The sequence below is a fragment of the Saimiri boliviensis genome, chromosome 12 (assembly GCF_048565385.1).
Source record: "Saimiri boliviensis isolate mSaiBol1 chromosome 12, mSaiBol1.pri, whole genome shotgun sequence".
In the NCBI taxonomy this organism is placed as follows: Eukaryota; Metazoa; Chordata; class Mammalia; order Primates; family Cebidae; genus Saimiri; species Saimiri boliviensis.
Window position 1 is genome coordinate 74,700,521 of NC_133460.1, and position 21,145 is coordinate 74,721,665.

At 33.7% G+C, this 21,145-nt stretch overlaps 1 protein-coding gene across 7 annotated transcripts in view; it reads left to right on the forward strand.

Moving 5' to 3' along the window:
* The window catches only part of KIF20B (kinesin family member 20B), a 70,938-nt gene that overhangs the window by 45,847 nt on the left and 3,946 nt on the right, over window positions 1–21,145 (forward strand). For 5 of the 7 annotated variants that reach the window (XM_074382557.1, XM_074382556.1, XM_074382561.1 and 2 more), the window contains exons 22-32: window positions 47–166; window positions 1,821–1,881; window positions 6,458–6,583; window positions 7,695–7,819; window positions 9,549–9,704; window positions 13,842–14,018; window positions 15,606–15,716; window positions 17,716–17,913; window positions 18,995–19,063; window positions 20,407–20,508; window positions 20,853–21,003. In XM_074382557.1, coding sequence (XP_074238658.1) covers window positions 47–166; window positions 1,821–1,881; window positions 6,458–6,583; window positions 7,695–7,819; window positions 9,549–9,704; window positions 13,842–14,018; window positions 15,606–15,716; window positions 17,716–17,913; window positions 18,995–19,063; window positions 20,407–20,508; window positions 20,853–21,003 — 1,396 coding nt within the window. The remainder of the gene's footprint in view (window positions 1–46; window positions 167–1,820; window positions 1,882–6,457; window positions 6,584–7,694; window positions 7,820–9,548; window positions 9,705–13,841; window positions 14,019–15,605; window positions 15,717–17,715; window positions 17,914–18,994; window positions 19,064–20,406; window positions 20,509–20,852; window positions 21,004–21,145) is intronic. The other 2 variants (XM_074382560.1, XM_074382562.1) reach the window with 1 other exon arrangement.

Here is a 21,145-nt window from a genome sequence, read left to right on the forward strand (position 1 = left end):
AGTATTTTTAAAATATTGCATTTGTTTTATAAATATTACTTTCTAGGTATCTATAATGCGTGATGAGGAGAAATTACTGAGGATTAAAATTAATGAACTAGAGAAAAAGAAAAACCAGTGTTCTCAGGAAATAGATATGAAACAGCGAACCATTCAGCAACTCAAGGTAAACAGTTTTAAAAGATGATTAAAGTGCATTCTCTTAGTATATTTTAGTGTACACAAAATGTACAAGTTTGTTTTAATAACATTCTGTTTTGACTTTCTAGGATCTAGAAATAAGTTATTTAAAATTAAATAGGCAGAAAAGAAGAAATAAGGTAAAATTAAGTCGGCCAGTAGTGACTCTAACAAATATGGAAAAGAAAAAATAATAATAACTTTATAGTGAAGAAACCTGGCAGATGCCACTTTAACCAAGGGTTTAAGAATAACATTACCATTAGTAAGTCATATTGATGCTATGTGCTTCCTGGTTTGATGTGACCAGAAGGGCGCTTTCCCTCTTTGGTATTCTTTCCCTAAATTTATAACCTCAGTCTCTTCACGAGAAAACTTCAGATAAACTCAAATTGCTAATGTTCTACATAGTGCTTGACCGGTATGAAGTATAAAGTGTCAGGGTCATTAAAGACAAGTAAAGACTGAGGAACTAGCAGAGATTGGAGGAGACTAAAGAGGTATGATGACTAAAGGTGGTGTTATATTCTGGATGGGATCCTGGAGTGGAAAAGGGACAGCAGTGGAAAAACTGGTAAACAGTGGCAAAGTCTGCAGTGTAATTAATAGTGGTATACCAATATTAATTTCTTGATTTTTTTGGATAAATGTACCATGGGAGTGTAATATGTTAACATTAGGGGAAGCTGAGTCGAGGTGATACAGCTGTCTTTGGAACTCTTGCAAAGCTAAATTAAAGCTAAAATTATTTTGAAATAAAATGCAAAGTAACAAAAAGTAGTCCAGGTCTTACAAATTCCTTTCAAAAATGATACTTAAAACGTCAAAATCCCTTTATTGTATATGTTTATTTTTTGCTTGGTATCAACCAAATGGATGAGGCAACAATAAAAAAAGATAGATTTGTTTTATTATTTTCATGTTTACTTTTAAATGAAGCAAAACTAATATTCAGGTATAAATATATGATTTTAATTCTTAACTGAATGTAATCATAATAAAGCATTCTATAACAATAGAATTCAAGAGCTTCATGTTCTGCAGTGATTCACTCTTAAGACTTACAAAGTGAGGAACAGTAGTGACATCAGATGAGATTGGGGGTGAGGTTTGGATTATATGATAAGTTAAAACTAGAAGTGTAGGCTATCTGGTCCTCATAATTTAATCTTGCCTCTTAAAAAGCTTTTTTTAAAAAAAAATCCAAATCTTACAACTACTTTCTAGGTAAAAGGGGTGGAGAGCTCTTTTTTCCTGCATTTTGAGTCTATCAATGAGGAACTTTTTAATGGTTTTTCTTGTACCTTCTACGTTAAATACATAGAACTTGATTTTCCCTTATTTCTGCTTTTTGTGGTTTGTGAGAAAACATTTACCTAAAATGTTAAGTAAAATAACTGGGTCATAACTTAGATTAAAAGTATAATTTTTTTTACCCTCTACATCTTTCCCCTGCTCTCACCCTACTCTTTTCTCCAAGATGAAAGAAACTTGGAAGCTTAAGACTGGTACCAGCTGATATGCCAGCTTTATAGGAGACTGGTTTGAAACTTAATATTGAGCCCTGTTTTCAAGATCCACTGTTAAATATTGTGTTTTTAAGTTAATTTGTATTTAATTCATATTCTTTCAATTTGTAGGAGCAGTTAAATAATCAGAAAGTGGAAGAAGCTATACAACAGTATGAGAGAGCATGCAAAGGTCAGTAACAAGTCTGTACTTCTGAAATGGGAAAAGTTCCCTTATCCCCACTTGCAGGGCATGTGATAGGGGTATGGCTTGCTTCTTTGGTGCCCTGCAACTGAAACCCGGGGAGCATGTAGACGGCAGGTCTTGAGTGTGGACTCCTACCCTACTGCTGCGTCTATGGGTGAGTGTTTAAACCTCCTGAAGCCCCAGTGAGCGGGTGTTACAGTGTGTTCTTTCAGTTTAGCCATCCATAGGCGGCTTGTGTTAATCAGCTCAATTAGACCTTCTGCCTTACTGCAAGGACAGAGGACTTTCTGTATCACGGGGTGCTTACTCTAGTGTACTGGAAAAATCAGATCACATGTGGGCTTGGAGAATGAGTGCAAGGTTTTATTGAGTGGAGTTAGCTCTCTGCAGATGAATGGGGAGCCAAAAAGGAATAGAGCGGAAAGATGAAGATGGTCCTTATCCTGGGTGGCTGGACTCGCCTCTGACCAATCCCAACTGAATTCTGTGTTGTCTCACAGTAGATGGCCTGCCAGCATCTGCTGGTATCTGCCAGTGTGTTCTTCTGCTGGTATGTTCCTCTAGTCATCCAGCTGCTTGTGTGTGTGCCTGCTAGGGTCTTGGAGTTTTTCTAGGCACAGGATGGGAGCGTGGTCTTGGGAAATGCAACATTTGGGTCTGAAAACAGGAGTGCCAGGGTGGTCTTGGGAAATGCAACATTTGGGTGTGAAAATAGGAGTGCCTCTCCTCACGTATGTCTGTGGGCACAGGCCTGAGGGTGAAGCCCTCACCAGGGACCCTGCCTTTTTGTAACCAGCACTTCCCTGCCCACCTCCTGTACCACTTCCAGTACTAAACCGATTACAGAATAGGTAGTTGCAATAACAATTGTTTAACATTTTTCTTTGAAAATTCTGAAGTGAAGTAAAGGCAACATAAGATGTAGCCTTATTAAAAGAGAAAAGTAGTGATTCTGATGAATAGTTTATTAACTTAAACCCTGTTCTTAGAAAAATAAAACAAATACTCAGTCAAAGCAACATTGATTTATTGTAATGGCCGGTATTTTGTGAAAAATAAAGCCAGTCAAAGTTTTATATAGATCACAATGAATGGCATAGATTTCTGGACACAATTGTGTAAAGAATATACTTCAAATAAAATATCTTTAAATTAAAAAACAGGATTTTAAAAAAGATTTTAAAAGCCACTTAATTTAGATTCAAATCCTAGGTGCTGAATTATGAATTATGCTTTTCCTACTCAGATTATATTGATTTATTGTTTGAAATATTACAAAATTACTTCCTTTTTTTTTTCTTTTTTTTGAGACGATTTCGCTCTTGTTGCCCAGGCTGGAGTGCAGTAGTGTGTTCTCAGCTTACTGCAACCTCTGCCTTCCTGGTTCAAGCAATTCTCCTGCCTCAGCCTCCCGAGTAGCTAGCTGGGATTACAAGCACCTGCCACCACGCCTGGCTAATTTTTGTATTTTTAGTAGAGACAAAGTTTTGCCATTTGGCCAGGCTGGTCTCGAACTCCTGACCTCAGGTGATCTGCCCACCTCAGCTTCCCAGAGTGCTGGGAATACAGGCGTGAGCCACTGCGCCTGGATACAAAATTACTTTTATAGACGAACATATTTCTTTTATTAAAATTATGCAGACTCTTCTCCTCTTTATTACTCCTTAATTTCTTTGTTCTGTGAGTGAGAGAGCTAGGATTTAAACCCAGGTCTGTTTCAGTCTTAAGTCTCAAGACTCTTTACTAATCCATGTTATTTGTACTTAGGCAACGAAAGAAAGGGTAAGATGACCAGATTATTACTTATTTAGATGACTTGTACATTGGTGGGGTTAACTTGGATGGATAACTTGGATGTAAAACTGTATGTCTGCACACAGTACTATTTTCTTCTGCCTTTCTTAGGCCTTGTTACCTTAATATCTCCTATTTCATAGGAGATAGTTCATATTTATCTTTTAGGATTCCCCTTTACTTTGGCTTCTTTGTCCCTGTTGGTGAATGTGGACACATCTTAGATATTCTGAAAAAGTCTACCCTTGGACTAGAATGTCCTATAGTTTTTATCATATTTAAATTTTGGATTTTTTTTTTTGCCTAATATGGAGAAGTGGCATAGGCCCACCATGACTACTTTAATCTGACTTCCATCTTTCTTTGCTTCTAAGTCACCTGTAACCTACATATTTTAATATCTACCAGCATTTTGCAATCCCTGCTTTTTATTTTTTTATTATTTTGATGTTATTGTACACTCTTCTTTTCCTCAGTTATGTTTATAAAGTAGTATTTTTTGTAGTGTACTTTTTCTAAATACAAAGGGGTATAGCTCCTCCCACCTTTTGAAATTCTGTTGTCTCAGCTTTTATAATCTATTCTGTACTATTTACCACCTTTGTCTCAGAGTGAGTCTCAGTTACTCTGGCAACTTCCCTGATTAAGATATCATCATCTTTTATTTCTTCATTTTCTCCCTTAGAGAAAAAATGCTCCTATGATTTTAGTTGTGTATGAAACATTTCCCTATAAACAACAAACAAAACTATGTCTTCAACTCTTAAGGCTTTCCCTGCCTCCTAAATTTCTGTTTGTTTCCTGAATGCCTTTCACTTACCTATCTTTAATATTGAATTATTAAACAATGTAGATCTAATAAAAATAACATAAAATTTACCTTTTAAAAGTGTACAGTTTAGTGGGCTTTGCTTTCTACTCACAGAATTGTGCATCCATCAACAATATCTAATTACTATTTGTTTATAGTAATGTAAAGTGACAAAAGTGAACATTTTTGCCACTTCAAAAAGAAACCCCGTACTCATTGCAATCATACCCCATTCACCCCTTTCCTCCAGCCCTGATTGGCCTCTAATCTACTTTCTGTCTATATGAATTTGCCTATTATGGATATTTCGCGTTAGATCAGTTCACGCAATATGTGACCTTTTGTGTTTGACTCTTTTACTTATAATGTTTCCAAATTTCCTCCATATTGTGTATATTTCAGTACTTTATTCCTTGTTATGGCTGGATAATACTCTACATATTTATGTATCAGTTGATAGACATTTGGGTTGTTTCCAGTTTTGCCTTTTACGAACATGTATATGCAAGTTTTTGGCTAAACTTAAATTTTTTATTTTCTTGGGGATGGTGAGCAAATGCTGAATGCGAAGCACTTGATTACTTGTTCATTTGATAGCCATTTACTTAGCTATGATAGCTCATAGCTATCCTTAGATATATCTTTTGATAGCTATGATGAGATACCTATCTCAAGCTTCTTTGCTTTATTTTCCATTTTATTGGTTGTGTATTTTGGGGTTCTTTTCTGAAATAAAATATAAATTACTGTAGGCAAAGACTGATTAGATAATTCTCTTTTTTCCTTTACTGCTCTAGTTTTAGTGAGGTTATCATTGGTGTTCTGGAAATTTCTTAATTGATAACTAGATTTGTGATTCTTCTAGTCCTCAGTTTAGAGTCAAAATGCAAAGTGTAAGAGGGAGGGAATTCTTTGAATAAAATTATAATTAATTGTGTAATATGAATATATTTTAAAATCGTACTTTTTGAAAGAAAAGATTTATATGTTGATACGAAGATAACTTTAATCTTAGGAGGAATTCTGTTTTACTAGCATACCTGGAAACCTGCATCAATGGACAAATACTAAAAACTGCTCATACAGTTTTCTCTTACTGTTTAGTTTATTTTACATTTGCTTTATGTGCACTTTGAGGCAGCCATCTTTGGGCATTTGTGTTACTAAAAGCAGCCTGAGATTGAGCTACGCATTTATAGCTTTATCACCTTTAGTTGGTAAGAGTTCTCTGAATGAACCCTGCTACTATGTGCCATCACTAGAGGGAACAAACTGATCTTCTGTCTTTTCCATTTCTTACAGACAGGGTTAATATAGAGTTGCTCACAAGTAATTGCTGTAGTCATTCTTCAAGGGCCAGAAAGAATTTTAGTAAGGCTGGTAATAATAGCTTTCCAAAAGGCATTTTTGAGGAGCTGGTTTTAAATAAAAATTTTAAATAGAAATAAATATTTGACTTTGAATATTTTTCTAGAAAGTAATTATTTGAGATTGAAAAATCAGTTCAAGTTGGGCTTGAGCTTTTTTAGTTTTAGGTGGTAAAGGTTTTAGTTTTGGTTTGAGAATATTTAACACTGAATAAGTATTTTTAAAAATAATGTTTTTCCCCTAAATCCTAAGATCTATGTTTATAGTAATAATTTAGTTTTATTGGAATAGTTGAGTTGTATTAGAAATTGTTAACTTTATCTGAAAAAACTTTCTTCCATTAATCCACTTTTGCAATCATCCAAGCATCCAAGGCATCTTTATACCAAATATATATTTAGTATGTCATATATACCAGCACTGCTGTAGACATCAAGGATATAGTAATGAATAAGATGAAGTTTCTGCCTATACGGAACTAATATTCTATTATAGTTAATAAAAATGTATTTTAATTTTAGAAGAACTTAAGAAAAATTGGGTATCTAGAGACTATTAATTTCTAAAATGTTCTCCCCCAATTTTTAGAGCTAAATGTTAAAGAGAAAATAATTGAAGACATGCGAATGACACTAGAAGAACAGGAACAAACTCAGGTAGAACAAGATCAAGTGCTTGAGGCTAAATTAGAGGAAGTTGAAAGGCTGGCCACAGGTAAAACAAGATTACTTACATTTCTCTAATGGTACTTTTTCATTAAAAAAAAAAAAAAAATCCTAGATCTTTCCTTGTTAAAGTAGTACGAATTTACAGTGGTTCATAATGGAAAAGCATTTGGTGTTTTTTGAATGTCCTATTACTTTTCATTTTCCATTGTGATAAAAATGGTTTTATCTCAGTAAAATTATATGTAGTAAAGGATTAAGGGCCATGATAACTTACGAATTAAAAATTGCAAGTTATGGATCGTAACTTGCAATGTTCCCTGGATGTTAAGAGAAAGCTTTCAACTGAGTTTCACCTTTGTCAGAGTTTTGGCATTATCTTGAATGTTGATCTCAATAAATATTTCGATTTAATTGCTTTCAGAATACTGTCAGAGTTTTTCTAGAGTATATGGAAAAACATAACATTTACTACTAATAAAGTTATGCGTTACTAATAATAAAGTGATTTTTTTAGAAAGGGCAAGAAATTTAGAATTAGAAAATGGTCTGTGCCATTTTATATATAACCTTGGCAGAGTACTTGTGCTTACTGAACATAATTTTCCTCATCTGGAAAATGTGGTTGATGATGATAATGCCATATATACTATTGCACATTATTCATTTTTAAAAATTATCTGACTTGAAGATTCATATTGTACATTATTCTTATCAAGATCAACTGAGATGAAAAAATATGAGTGCTTTGTAAGCCTTAAAACTCAATAATTGTATTTTGGTGGATGAAATTGTGATGAGGATGAGGACAGTGAGTCTGTGTGACTTCATATTTTTCTAGCCACTTACATGGACATGAAAAACCTTTTTTTTGAGAACTGCATGAAGTTTCCTATATAATTAATAAGGTTGACAGTGAATTTATTATACTATACTATGAACACTATTCATTTGGGTTCCTGAGAGGTCACTATAGTTCTTCGCTAAGAATTTAGTAAGAACTCCTAAAAGTTCAACTACAGAATAGCCTCAGGTCTATTTTGGTCTGTGTTCTTTATCTGGGTTCTACTGATTTGTTTCTTTAGCCCTTGTCAAGTGTGTCTCTACATGGTATAACTTTTGCATATGCTTTAAAAAATAATTTTATGTCTTCAAATCAGAATTGGAAAAATGGAAGGAAAAATGCAAAGATTTGGAAATGAAAACCAAGCAGAGGTCAAATAAAGAACATGAGGACAATACAGATGTACTTAGAAAGCTAAGTAATCTTCAAGATGAATTACAGGTATCACTTTATGTATGTTTTTATGTATGTATGTATCTGTCTTCATTGTATTTCTAATAAGAGGATAATTCAGTATTTTATATTTTATAATTAACTTAGATAAGAGTGAAATAATACCTGGCAAATGTTAATATGTAAATATAACTTTTCAGTGCACATTAAAATGACATGGGGAAGAAATTCCAAGATATAGCCTATTAAGTGCTAATGAAATACAGTGATTGGGTCCTCAGTTTTATATTTTACATATTTAATTCTTAAACCAACACTTCTAATGTCTTCGTGCTCAGTTTTTTACTCCTTAAACTTCTTACTCATCAAATACTGCTGTGGAGAAAATGACCATCAGGAGAATTATTTTGATTACTGTAAATAATTTCTTCGAAGTTTAATTACTAAATTGGAATAGAGTTGTATATTGGAACACTGAAATACATATAAAACCATACTATGTAGAAGATACTCTATTTTGTGTGTGAAGAATATAATTCTAATTTCTGTATATAGTATAGAATATAAAGGATATTCTATTCTATTCAGCTTTAGCATACAACATATAGGAGAAACTTTTTTTTAATGGGATTTACCAAATACTGTATTTTGTACATTTTATTAGAAGTGGCATTCATAACAGTAGCTGAAGGAAACATCATAATGGTTTTGGGAGATTGGGTGCATCTAAATTTAAAAAAAAAAAATTCAGGCTGTGTATGAATCATATGCCAAAAACAAATGCAAAAATATACTTTTTTTTGTTATTACATATTATATATTCTAGAATTTACCCTTTTCATTTTGAAATTCCAAAAGCAGCTAGAACAAAATAAATACATTATTAATTATGAAAAAGCTGTATCAACCATATTGAGAAAGTTTGCATTAGAAAGTATTTGTGTGGCCAGGCATGGTGGCTCACACCTGTAATCCAAGCACTTTGGAGGCCAAGGTGGGCAGATCACCTGAGGTTGGGAGTTCAAGACCAGGCTGACTAACATGGTGAAACCCCCGTCTTAAAACAAAACAAAACAAAGTATTTGTGTATTTTGCATTGTTCTAAGATGATGTAATCACATTAGTGTAGATTATAAACTTTGTAATCCTGGAATGGACTGCCATACTTTGTAGTACAGTGATTTTAGGAGTCTTTTAAGTGATAGTATTGTTTTTATTTCAAATGAAGTTCTACTTGGACTTTTTATATATATTATTATATGCTTCTAAACCCAAAGAATCTGTAGTACCAGTTTGAAAATTATTGATCAACGGTATTTTCTGTCCAGCTTTTCTAGATAGTCTTTTAATAAATGTTTGTCTTGTTGCACAGCTTAGTTTTTATTTGGCATCTTGGAGGCCCAGGAATATTTTATTTTTAGAACCATCCAGTTAGAAATGACCACCACAAACCAAGTCTTTTTTATCTTTTTGGCATTTAGGAAGATTTGAGTCAATTTAAGTGTTTTGGAAATTTAAATTGTTTATTTTTTCTTAAGCTCCCTGATAAAAGGACTTCATAGCAAAATAAAGTTTATAAAGGAAATACAATTTAGGAAAGCAAACCAGCTAATTTTATTTTTTTTTTTAAATAATCTGAAACGTTGATCTTTTCATTAAAGTGAAATACTTAAAGTTTTTATAGAGGGGAAAAGTAATGGATAGTATGAAAATGTTATAAAAACATGTATTGATTACTTTGTAGGCATGTGATAATTTATACCATTTATATATGTAGGAGTCTGAACAGAAATATAATGCTGATAGAAAGAAATGGTTAGAAGAAAAAATGATGCTTATTACTCAAGCGAAAGAAGCACAGCATATGCGAAATAAAGAGATGAAAAAATATGCTGAAGACAGGGAGCGTTGTTTAAAGCAACAGAATCAAGTGGTTGGTAACAATTGTATCTTTGATGTATTTCACTTGCTTTCCTTGATGTGTTAAATATATTTCTGGAATTACCAGTTTCTTCATGGTTTTGTTTTTGGTTTTATAAAGGCAAGTTGTCTTATAAGATAACTTTTCTGTCCCAGTTTATCTTGACATTCAGTAATGTTCCTGTTTTAACTTGTTTCTATCCATTTAGCTTGTTCGGAAAATATCTCATTGCCTCTTACTATCTAGATATTGAAGTTAAAAATCTCTTCCTTTTGACCATTATGGAGTATTCCCTACTACATTTTAAAACTTTGTCTTTTGAGCTGTAGATTCCTAATACTGTGTACATTTTATCACATAAAGTCACTTAAATAGTTTCTAAAAGGCAATACACATAGTAGAAAAGACCCTCAGTTTTACATTTACTAGCTGTAGCTCTTGTAACAATTTTATCTTAGTGTGTTCTTTTTTCTAATTGGCACTTGGTCTGTTTGACATGCAATGTTGGCAATTGGTAAAAAGCTAAACGTTATCATTAATCATAGGAAAGCTATTGTGCAACAAATAATTTTAAAATGAAAAACCAGTGTCTATAAAAATAGTAACTTGGCAGTATCATATTGTTTTCTGTTGGCATTTCCTTTTTAAATGACATTTGACTGAAAACAGTTAAACTTTCCTATAAAAACTGGAAGATTCCCTCCTGCCCTGTCCTGTTTCCCACTCCCCTCCCCTCCCTCCCTCCCTCCCTCCCTCCCTTCCTTCCTTCCTTTTTTTTTTAAAGAGACAAGGTCTTGCTCTGTCACCCAGGCTAGAATGCAGTGGAGCAGTCATGGCTCACTGCATCCTCAAACTCTGGGATACAAGCAGTCTTTCTACCTCAGCCTCCCAAGTAACTGGGACTACAGGCACACACCATCACACACAACTAAATCTTTTATTTTTTTGTTGGGATGGAGACTTGCTGTGTTGCCCAGGCTGGTCTCAAACTCCTGGCTTCAAGCAGTCCTCCTACCTCAGCTTCCCAAAGTGTTGGGATTGTGAGTATGAGCCACTATGCATTGTACCTGACCTGGAATGTTAATTTTCAATAAGATAAGGATGGTTTACCCACTTTTCCCCCCTAACTTTAAAGCTGCGTTGAACATTGAACATTGGTCAGAGTTGGCCAATTTTTATTAAAAATGAGACGTTTGTGAGCTAAACTTTACAGCATCCTTGCTAAACTCCAGACCATACATGGATTCTACTCTAGAAATCAAGCCTTTGGTTGAAGTATCTGTCATTTCTGAAGTTAGAGGGACTACCGTTGAGTGCTCTGTCCTCATGTCACCTGGTGTAAATAAACTTTCTTTGCTCCTGTAAAAAAAAGTTGACTTTTTTATTTTGAAATCATTTTATTTACAGAAAAGTTACAGAACGAGTACAGAGAAATCCTGTATACCTATCACCCAACCTTCCTGACCAGTAGTTAGAGGCAAGAAGTAAAATTAAAACAGAAGGCTGTCACAGTTGCTCCAGTTCCAAATCACTGGTTTCTTTGGCAGCAATACCAGCATGTAAACCCACTTTGAATTTTTAATCCTGGGGAAAGCTAGTTTACTGTTTTCTCTCATATGTTTCTTTATAATATACTTAGGTTTTGTATGTGTTTGTCATATTTAAGAAACACGGTTTTGATGCAGTGTTAATTTTTGTTGTAAAATTGTAACATATAACATGGAAAGTAAATAGAACATAGTTTCATGAGTTACTGTAAAGCCAGCACCCACTTAACTAATACCTATTTCAAGAAGTAGAACACTGCTGCACCCTAGAAGCTCCTACTTCTGCCTCTTTTCTAGTGGTAATAACTAATTTGTTCTTTAGTTTTACATTTCAGTTTTGTCTGTTTTGGGGTTTTATGTAAATTGAAATATATGAATACATTTGTACCTGACTTCTTTTCATTCACTATTTTATGTTCATGAGAATTATCCATGTTTCCATGCAGTATCTGGAGTTAGTCCACTTTCATTGCAGCATATTTAAGTGTATGAATATACCACTGTTAATTTATGTTAATGTTTAAGATATTTGGATTGTTTTCTGTTTTTTTTTTTAATACATTTTTATACAATTCTTTTGGTGCACATGTGCATGTATTTCTGTTGTATGTATACGTGTAAGACAACTACTAAATGATAGGGTATATATATGTGAAATTCTAGTAGAATGCTGCACTGATTTTCAAAGCAGTTGTACCCATTTATACTCCAACTAGTATTGCAATAGCTATATAGTCCCACCAAAAGATGATATTGTCTTTTTTTTTTTTTTTTTTTTTTTTTTTTTTTTTGAGACGGAGTTTCGCTCTTGTTACCCAGGCTGGAGTGCAATGGCGCAATCTCGGCTCACCGCAACCTCCGCCTCCTGGGTTCAGGCAATTCTCCTGCCTTAGCCTCCTGAGTAGCTGGGATTACAGGCACGTGCCACCATGCCCAGCTAATTTTTTTTTTGTATTTTTAGTAGAGACGGGGTTTCACCTTGTTGACCAGGATGGTCTCGATCTCTCGACCTCGTGATCCACCCGCCTTGGCCTCCCAAAGTGCTGGGATTACAGGCTTGAGCCACCACGCCCGGCCGATATTGTCAGTTTTTAAAATGGTTTTAATGTGCTTTTCCCTAATTACTAATGAGGTTGAAGATTGTTTCATTTGTTTATTGACTATGCCTGTACAGGTTCCGTTACCTGTTTCTCTGTTGGATTGATTGTCTAGCTTCTTATTTGTAGGAATTCTTTATACTTTTCTGGATAGAAGCCCTTTTTGTAGTGTGTTACAAGTACCTTCTTTCTATCTCTAGTTTGCTTTTTCTTTCTTACTGCCTTTTTATGGGTAGAAGTTTTATAAATCATTATTGTAGATATTGTAGATATTACAATTATTATAGATACTTTTACAGTATTATAGATAATTTTATCTTTTTTTTTTTTTTAATGAAGCCCAAGGACTTGGAGATGCTGTCTTATATTATTTTCTGGAAGCTTTGAAGTTTTGTCTTTCATATTTAGATACTAGAATTGATTTTTGTGTTGGTGTGAGATAGGGGTCAGAGCTCTTTATGTTTGTTTTAATGTGTATTACCAATTGACCTGGAAATATTTATTGAAAAGATTATTTCTTACTCACTGCTCTGCCACTTTTGTCGTAAATCATTTGCCCAAGGGTTAATTTTGCATGTGATGTAAGAGTAGGGTTGGGTGTATGTGTGTGTGTTTTTTTTTAATTTGGTTATTCAGTTGTTTCAACACCATTTATTGGAAAGATTGTCCTTCTTTTCATTAATTTTTTTTTTTACCACTTTTGTAGGTCAGTTTAGCATACATTGTAGATTTTCTCTTTTGTTCCATTGATTACTGTATCTGTCTTTACACACTGTCTTGATTATTGTGCTAGCTTGAAATTACATAGTTAATTGTTTCATTTTGTTCTTCATTTTCAAAATAATTTTGAGTATTCTAGATGATTTGCATTTCCATATAATTTTTAGAGTCAGGTTTTTTATTTCTACACATATTCGCACATACCTGAATTTTGATTAAAATTGCTTTTACTCTATAGATCTATTTGAGGGAGACATCTTAACAATATTTAGTGTTTTGGTCATTGAACACAGACCAATCTGTCCATTTATTTAGGTGTTCTTTAATCTCTTTCAAGAATATTTTATGGTTTTTCATGTTTAGGTTTTACATGTTTTCTTTATCAGTATTTCATGATTTTTGAACCCATTATAAATGGTCTTGTTTTCTGTTTTTATTTTTCTATTGTTTATTGCTATTGCTATAATTTTACCTTCTAGTTTCCCAAATATTGGCAGAAATGTTGATACTAGTTTGAAAGCAATAGGTGTAATTGTGTATTGAAAGAAGTTACCATTAGGCTGATTTTTGGAAAGAGATGGGATATGGATTAAAAAAATGTAGACATTTAATGTATAAAATGATAGGTATTTTGTTTTATAATTAAATATTTTATCTAGACTACTTAATTTGTCGTATCTTGTTTGGAGCTATATTTATGGTGTTACATGTAATAATTTCTAAACATTCTTACATTCATAATATGTCAAGCTTTATTTTAATGTTTTGTTTTATTTTCTGGTTAGGAAATACTGACAGCACAGCTGGCAGAGAAAGATAGTGACCTTCAAAAGTGGCGAGAAGAACGAGACCAACTGGTTGCAGCTTTAGAAATACAGCTAAAGGCACTGATATCCAGTAACATACAGAAAGATAATGAAATTGAACAATTAAAAAGGATCATATCAGAGACTTCTAAAATAGTCAGTAGAGTCTTTTTTTTCTATGCCTTTTTAATTGAACATAGTAATTACTTAATTGACCAACTCTTAAGGGATTAAAAAGGTCTAAGTCTGAATAGACCAGAAAGAAATCAAGAGTATTTAAAATGTGGAGATTTCTCATGATTTTGAGTTTTGAAGTTTATCATTAAGATTGATTTGTCAATCAATGACTGAGATGTAGCATTTTCTCCAATATTTGGGTTATATCTCTCAGGTACAGTAATTAGAAAATCAGCAGTTTATGGTTTAGCCCTTAATATAGCTTTAAGATATGAAAATGTGATTCAGTATGAACTCTTGGTAAATTTGAACACTTGGGCCCATCCTTATTTTATAAAGATAAAAATTACTATGAAAGTAAACCTAATGGTAGAGAGACACCATGAGTCATTCAGCTGTTACTTTTATATTACCTAGGGATTGGAAATCCTGAAAGAGAAGAAAATTGCCTTTTACAGATAGCTGCTTCCCAGTAAATAGGATCTGGGTACATCTGAAGCTAGTCTTTCCAGAATAAATAATCTGTATTTAAAAATCTGCTACTCCAAAGCCTTCAGACGATAGGAAAAATATGTATGTGTGTGTCACATCAAAAGACTATGATTCTAAGAGAGATTACCTGCTTTAAAAAATGGTAGTACTGTGTTGTTTAATATAGACTAGAAAGTCAGAAAAACTAGGTATCAACCACTGTCTCTGTCATTTTGGGACCTTTGAGAAAAATCACTTAACATTTCTGATCTTTATCTAAAACAGGTAATAGTATTTTTCTAACAAGTTGTGGACTTAATGAAGATTGTAAAACAAGTAGTACAGTTCTTACTCCAGTGGAAATCAATACATGTTAGTTATTTTCCCTTTTATGAATTCAATAGAGTCTTTCTTATTTGGCAGTAATGAGGAAGTGACATAAGAAGTTTACTTGACTTTTGATTTTGTTGGCTGTGATGAGGAGGTCTGTGTTAGAATTTATTAAGTTTAAAAATGTAATCTGATATTTCTTTATACATTGCGTAAGGAGAGTTTTGAAATAGAACTTACTTTATGACTGGGAAAATGGGATGAAGAATGTGCTGCAAGAAAAGATTTAGTTTTCATTATGGCCCTTTATACTCTAGTGCTATAGTTGCATTCCTGAGAAGCCTCTAGTTTTTCAAAATTGTGTTATCAAAAGCAACTGTTGGGATACTGAGCATGACCATGCCATTTAACATGTGTAGTTCTCTATTTCCTCATCTGGAAAGTAGGAATAATGATTCTTGCCATACATTCCTGGAGAGTTACAATGAAATTAAAGCAAGAGAATGTATGCAGAACACTTGGAAGTTGCAAGCAATCTTTCAAATTTCTCCTTAGATCAGAGTCAATAACTAGAAAGTGACCCAACCTTTACTGAGTCTCTGAGGATGAAAGAGAAATAGGAGGGCCAGGTGGTCATTAAAGATGTCTTTACTTACTTCCACTATTTAGTTTTACACAAATCTTGATTTTATATTCTTTATGTGAAGTGTTTCAATATATTTTCAGGTTACAATGCCCCGTTGCTTTAATATTTCCTTACTTTAGGAAACACAAATCATGGATATCAAGCCCAGACATATTAGTTCAGCAGATCCTGACAAACTTCAAAGTGAGCCTCAATCAACAAATTTTGAAATGTCAAGAAGTGAAGTAGAGGTAGGTATTTGGCAGCACAGTACACTAATTTATTCTCTTTATCCACTATTAATTACTAAATAACATTTGCAGGAGTAATCAATTGTTGAAGATGTCTTACTGTACAAGTAGCTATGTGTGCTCTATGCTGTGTGAAACTAGGGGCTTTTGAGGAGAGGTGAAATCCTTTTGGGAGATCATATCCCCAAATGATGTTAATCTCATCTTAAAAGCCATAGATCTGTTAATATAAACAGACTTGATGGTTAGAAATAGGAAATCCTACAAAAGATAAAATAGAGATAACTTGCTCTCATTAAAGGTTGCTTGAATAAGCATTGTATTAAATAGTATTTTTTTGGAATTGTATCCATTTGATAGCTTTGTCACCAGTCTTCAATAACAACTCATGAGGTTTGGGGTTCTGTGAATAACTTTGGATACTACAGAGTTTCTCAGATTGGAAATGAACTAGATAAAAATTCTATGTTACTTAAAATTTTTGAAGATAAAATTACTTTTGAATTTCTTTTTAAAACTCATTCATTGGGAGCATTCAGTGTTGGGAACCATTCTAAGCACTGAGGATATAAAGATTAATAAGACATGATTGCCATCCTCAAAGAGTAAAGAATCTAGTAAGGTAGATATATAAGTGACCGACTTGTTTGATTTTACTTTATGGGCTATGCGTTATAATAGAAATACAAAGTAAGTACTATAAGGAACACTGAAAAAGTTAAAATGAATTTTGCTCTAGTGGTTGTGAAAGATGATATCGTATTGTGTCTTATGAATAAAAGCTTGTTAAGCAGACAATGGGAAGAAAAAGTCTTTTTTTTTTTTTTTTTTTTTTTTTTTTTTTTTTTTTTTTTTTAGTAGGGTTTCACTGTGTTTCTCTGGCAGCTGGACTTGAACTCCTGGGCTCAAGCAGTCCTCCTGGCTCAGCCTCCTGAGTAGCTGGGACCATAGACGTGTGCTACCATGCCTAACTGAGAAGGGCATTTTAATCTGGGAAAATAACATGAGCCATTCCTTTTCTCTTGGCTTTTCCTTGACAGTTCTTAGAAGTTTCAAATAATTAGCACTGACCTTGGGGACTAATACAAATCATAGAGTTCACAGAAAAGTTTGAAGTTGATCCATAAACAAGGCTTAATTTTTGATTGGACAAACACATATAATGGAACATTTCTTTCTTCATAAATTTATGTTATCTTAAAACCTCCTGGTTCCAATTTTCTAATTCTGGCAATTACTGTATTTTCCACAGCTTGGGGAATCATATTTTTATGCTACTTTGTATTGTTCTTGCCTTCATATAATTGATAACTAGGCTGAAAGTACAAAATGATTAATTCGCTTAACTGTTAGTTGATTCTGGGTATTCCACTGGACTTAATTTGTGGCCTCTGCCTGTGGAATGGATATATCACAGCATAGTGTCTGGTTTGAGATGGGGCATTTTGAGGGAGAGTGTCCTGAAAGTGTTCTAAGAGGACAGGACAGAAATTATAATGCTTCTTATGATTGCGCCTTAGAGGACCATAATGTTATTTCTACCACATCCTATTGGCTATAGAGCCCAAATTCAAATAGAGGGGAATGAGAGACTCTCATGGGAAGAGTAGCAGAGTATTTGCAGCCTACTTTAGTATAAGCAGGGTGTTTGTCAAAAATCCCAGCCTCCTCCCTTGGAGATTTCTGATTTACTAGAAATCTCCAAGGGAGGAGATTGGGGTAGGTCTAGGAGTCTTTTAAACAAATTCTGTAAGTAATTGTTATGATCATACAAGTTTGGGAAATACCAATATCTAAGTTGCCCCTAATTATAGCATACCATGTTAAGAGTCTGAAGAGAGTAGATCATAACTCAATCTTTTGTCCTTGGTGTGACCCATCACACTTTTTGTCTTTCCCAATGCAATGTCTTGAATAGGCATTTGAGAGAATTAATTCTTTGTAGTTTATAAGTGGATACTCTACAAATAATATTTTTTACTTTTAAATTCTGTTGTAGGATGGATCTGTAGTCCTTGACTCTTGTGAAGTGTCAGCAGAAAATGATCAAAGCACTCGATTTCCAAAACCTGAGTTAGAGATTCAATTTACACCATTACAGCCAAACAAAATGGCAGTGAAACACCCTGGTTGTACCACACCAGTGACAATTAAGATTTCCAAGGCTCGGAAGAGGAAGAGTAATGAAATGGAAGAGGTAAAACTGGGGTTTAGTAAATTTAACAAACAAATCTTATTATAAAGCTGTTGTAGTATATAGTTAAATTCTGCTATATTGTCTTCCTGTTCATAGGCACTGCTGTTAGAGACCAAAATCACAATTTATGGCATATTTTATACCCTTTAAGACTATCACTGTGGGCTGGGAATGGTGACTTATGCCTGTAATCCCAGCACTTTGGAAGGCTGGGGCTGGTGGATCACTTGAGGTCAAGACCAGCCTGGTCAACGTGGTGATATCCTGTCTCTACTAAAAATACAAAAGTTAGCCAGGCATGATGGTGCACACCTGTAATCCCAGATACTCAGGAGGCTGAGGCAGGAGAATCACTTGATCCCAAGAAGTAGAGATTGCAATGAGATGAGATGGCATCCCTGTACTTCAGCCTGGATGATAGAGCAAGACTTGATCTCAAAAAATTAAAGAATATTATTGTGGTTTAGTGGTCTTTAGATAAAAAGCTATGTATATTAAAATATATAACTTGTCTCTTGCTTCAATTAAACCATAATACATCAAATGATGGTGGATTTTACTGGAGAGCTATTTCAGTATACCAGTCCTGTTCATACTTAAGTCACTTTCCCTGTAATGGAAGAGAAAAAAGGTTGATATAGAAATCAGATAAGCTGAAATGGCTAACTTGCTTGGGTATAATCTTTGTCATTTAACTAAAATTTTAATCTTTGTGATCATAGCCAGTTTTAAAAGAGAAATTCTTTTTTCATCAGCCCGTGTTAAAATTTGGATCTCTATGGAGTGTTAGGCTAAAAACTATTTACTTCTTCATACCGCAGTTACTTGATTGTGGGGTTGCCAAGTCTACTATGTCCTAGCTGTGGAAATTTGGCAAGTCAGATGAGGTTTCTGATCCTGTTTTCTCCTTTTTGAAGCAGTGGATTAACATGTTTAAAAATGCTTAGCTTTTGCTCTGCAAGTGGCAGATACATAATAAATAGTAATATTTATTTTTAAAGTCACTTGTTCTAAGCTTAAAACTAATTACAAACTCTCTAGCACAATAACTTTTCTTCAACTTTCTTTTACTTCTTTAAAGAGTAGTTTATTTTCAAGCTGGTGGAAGAGCAGAAATAGTATTAACCATACTCCTGAAGTTCTCTGTCAGGTAATAAATTTGCTGAGTGAATATTATTTAGCATAGTTTTTCTTCTACACATGTAACACCTTTAGAGATTGTTTTGTATAGTCTTACTAGTTAACTTTTGTTTTATATTTATTTAATTTTTTAAAATACCATTAAAACACTGAGTTTCGCCATCTAGTTGGCTTTTTCTTGATCCATTTTTTTTTCAAGGAAGAAGGAAAAGCAGCATGGTTCTCAAGAAGGCTAAAATATAAATATTTTATTAATTTTACTATTGGCGTATGTCCATCATGTATATTTCAGAAAAGATTGACAGATTGTTGTAGATACATCACATAGAAACTTCAAAATTTTTAACTGATTTTGCTAGATCTTTACTGCTGTAATAAACTAAGTACATGGGCCCTCATGAAAATCATTTATGCAATGCTATATTCTAATCCAGTGAAGTCTGCAAAGAGCTTCTTACTGATGACTGTGTGTGGAGGTAACCTCATGGTCTCTTTTCGCTTGCTTCCCATGATTACCATCTATTTTCCCCCTGTCATGGCGTCTGCTTCTCATGGCCCTTATAACTTCCGCTTTCTAACTCGGATTCTGAGGTTCATTCATGATATTTTCTCTGCTTCTCTTCTTGTCCTTTTTTTCCCCTTTTATGCTTATAATCTTTGGTACAACTAGAATTTGCAGCAGTTCAATTCAGTGAGTATATCTGTAAAGGACTTTGTACTATTTGAGGTTATGTGGGGAAAAGAAGAGTAAGATGCCATACCCATGTAGTAGAGAAGAAAGATAATATTTTAATTTTTTTCACATTTTACCTGTGGTTATATGAAGTTTTATTTTTATTTTATTTTTGATATTGTCAAATGTCAGTCAGTGAGAGGACTTAGACATAGATGCTTGTATTGTTTGGGAGTTAGGCATTAGGGAGGTGTATTGCTATCCTGTATTTTAAAGCTCAGTTTCAAATAAGATAGTATTCCTTCCATGTTTTTCATTTAACTTACGTAATTTCATTACTTGTGATATGTGTGAAAAATTCATACCTTCAGTCAGAGTTTCTCAACTCTAGCACAGTTGACATTTTGGGCTATATACTCTTTTTAATGGCTGTCCTGTGCATTGTAGGGATATTTAACAGCATTCCTGCCCTCTACCCACTCTGGCCAATAATACCCCTTCTTTCTGGCAATGACAAAATATCTTCAAACATTGCCATTGTCCTCTAAGTTCAAAATTGCCCCTGGTTAAGAATCACTATTTTAAGTGATAATATAGCTTTTTACATATTTTCTTTTTTGAGTCTAGAGGAAGAAAATATTGTCAAGAAATTAACTGGTGCTGAAATTCATTATTTTTAGGATTTGGTGAAATGTGAAAATAAGAAGAATACTACACCTAAAACTAATTTGAAATTTCCTGTTTCAGAGGATAGAAATTCTTCTGTCAAAAAGGAACAAAAGGTTTGTCTTTTAATTTTTCCAAAATTGTAGCAATTATCCAGAAATCTAGTTGTGTTCAATTATAACTCATTTATCTTCTCTTTCCTTTATGTCTGATTCAGTTGAAATTAGCATTTGGCCAGTAGCAGCTGCTTCATGTGTTTACTTCTGACTTTAACAATCTCCCTGCCAAAACTCTTTTTGCCATTCTCCGGCCCTTTTATCCCTTTTCTTATGTACTTAATCCCAAGTTTCCTACCTGAGAATTCATAATCTGTCTCCAGCCTCTTTAATTCAACTGTATCCATAACTATTTCCTTCTAACTCTTCTCATTAACAATAACAAAAAATGTTTGTTTTTTTAGGTTTCCACACGTCCATCATCTAAGAAAACATATTCTTTACGGAGTCAGGCATCCATAATTGGTGTAAACCTGGCCGCTAACAAAAAAGAAGGAACACTACAGAAATTTGGAGACTTCTTGCAACATTCTCCGGCAATTCTTCAATCAAAAGGTTTGCGGAAAATTAATTAAATGACCTTTTCTGTTAGATGTAGGGTACATTCTAATACCTAATTGATATATAAATTCAATGACTGTTCAGTGAATATTATACTTCAAACAGGCATTGTCCTATACTAGGTACTGTGGGAAGA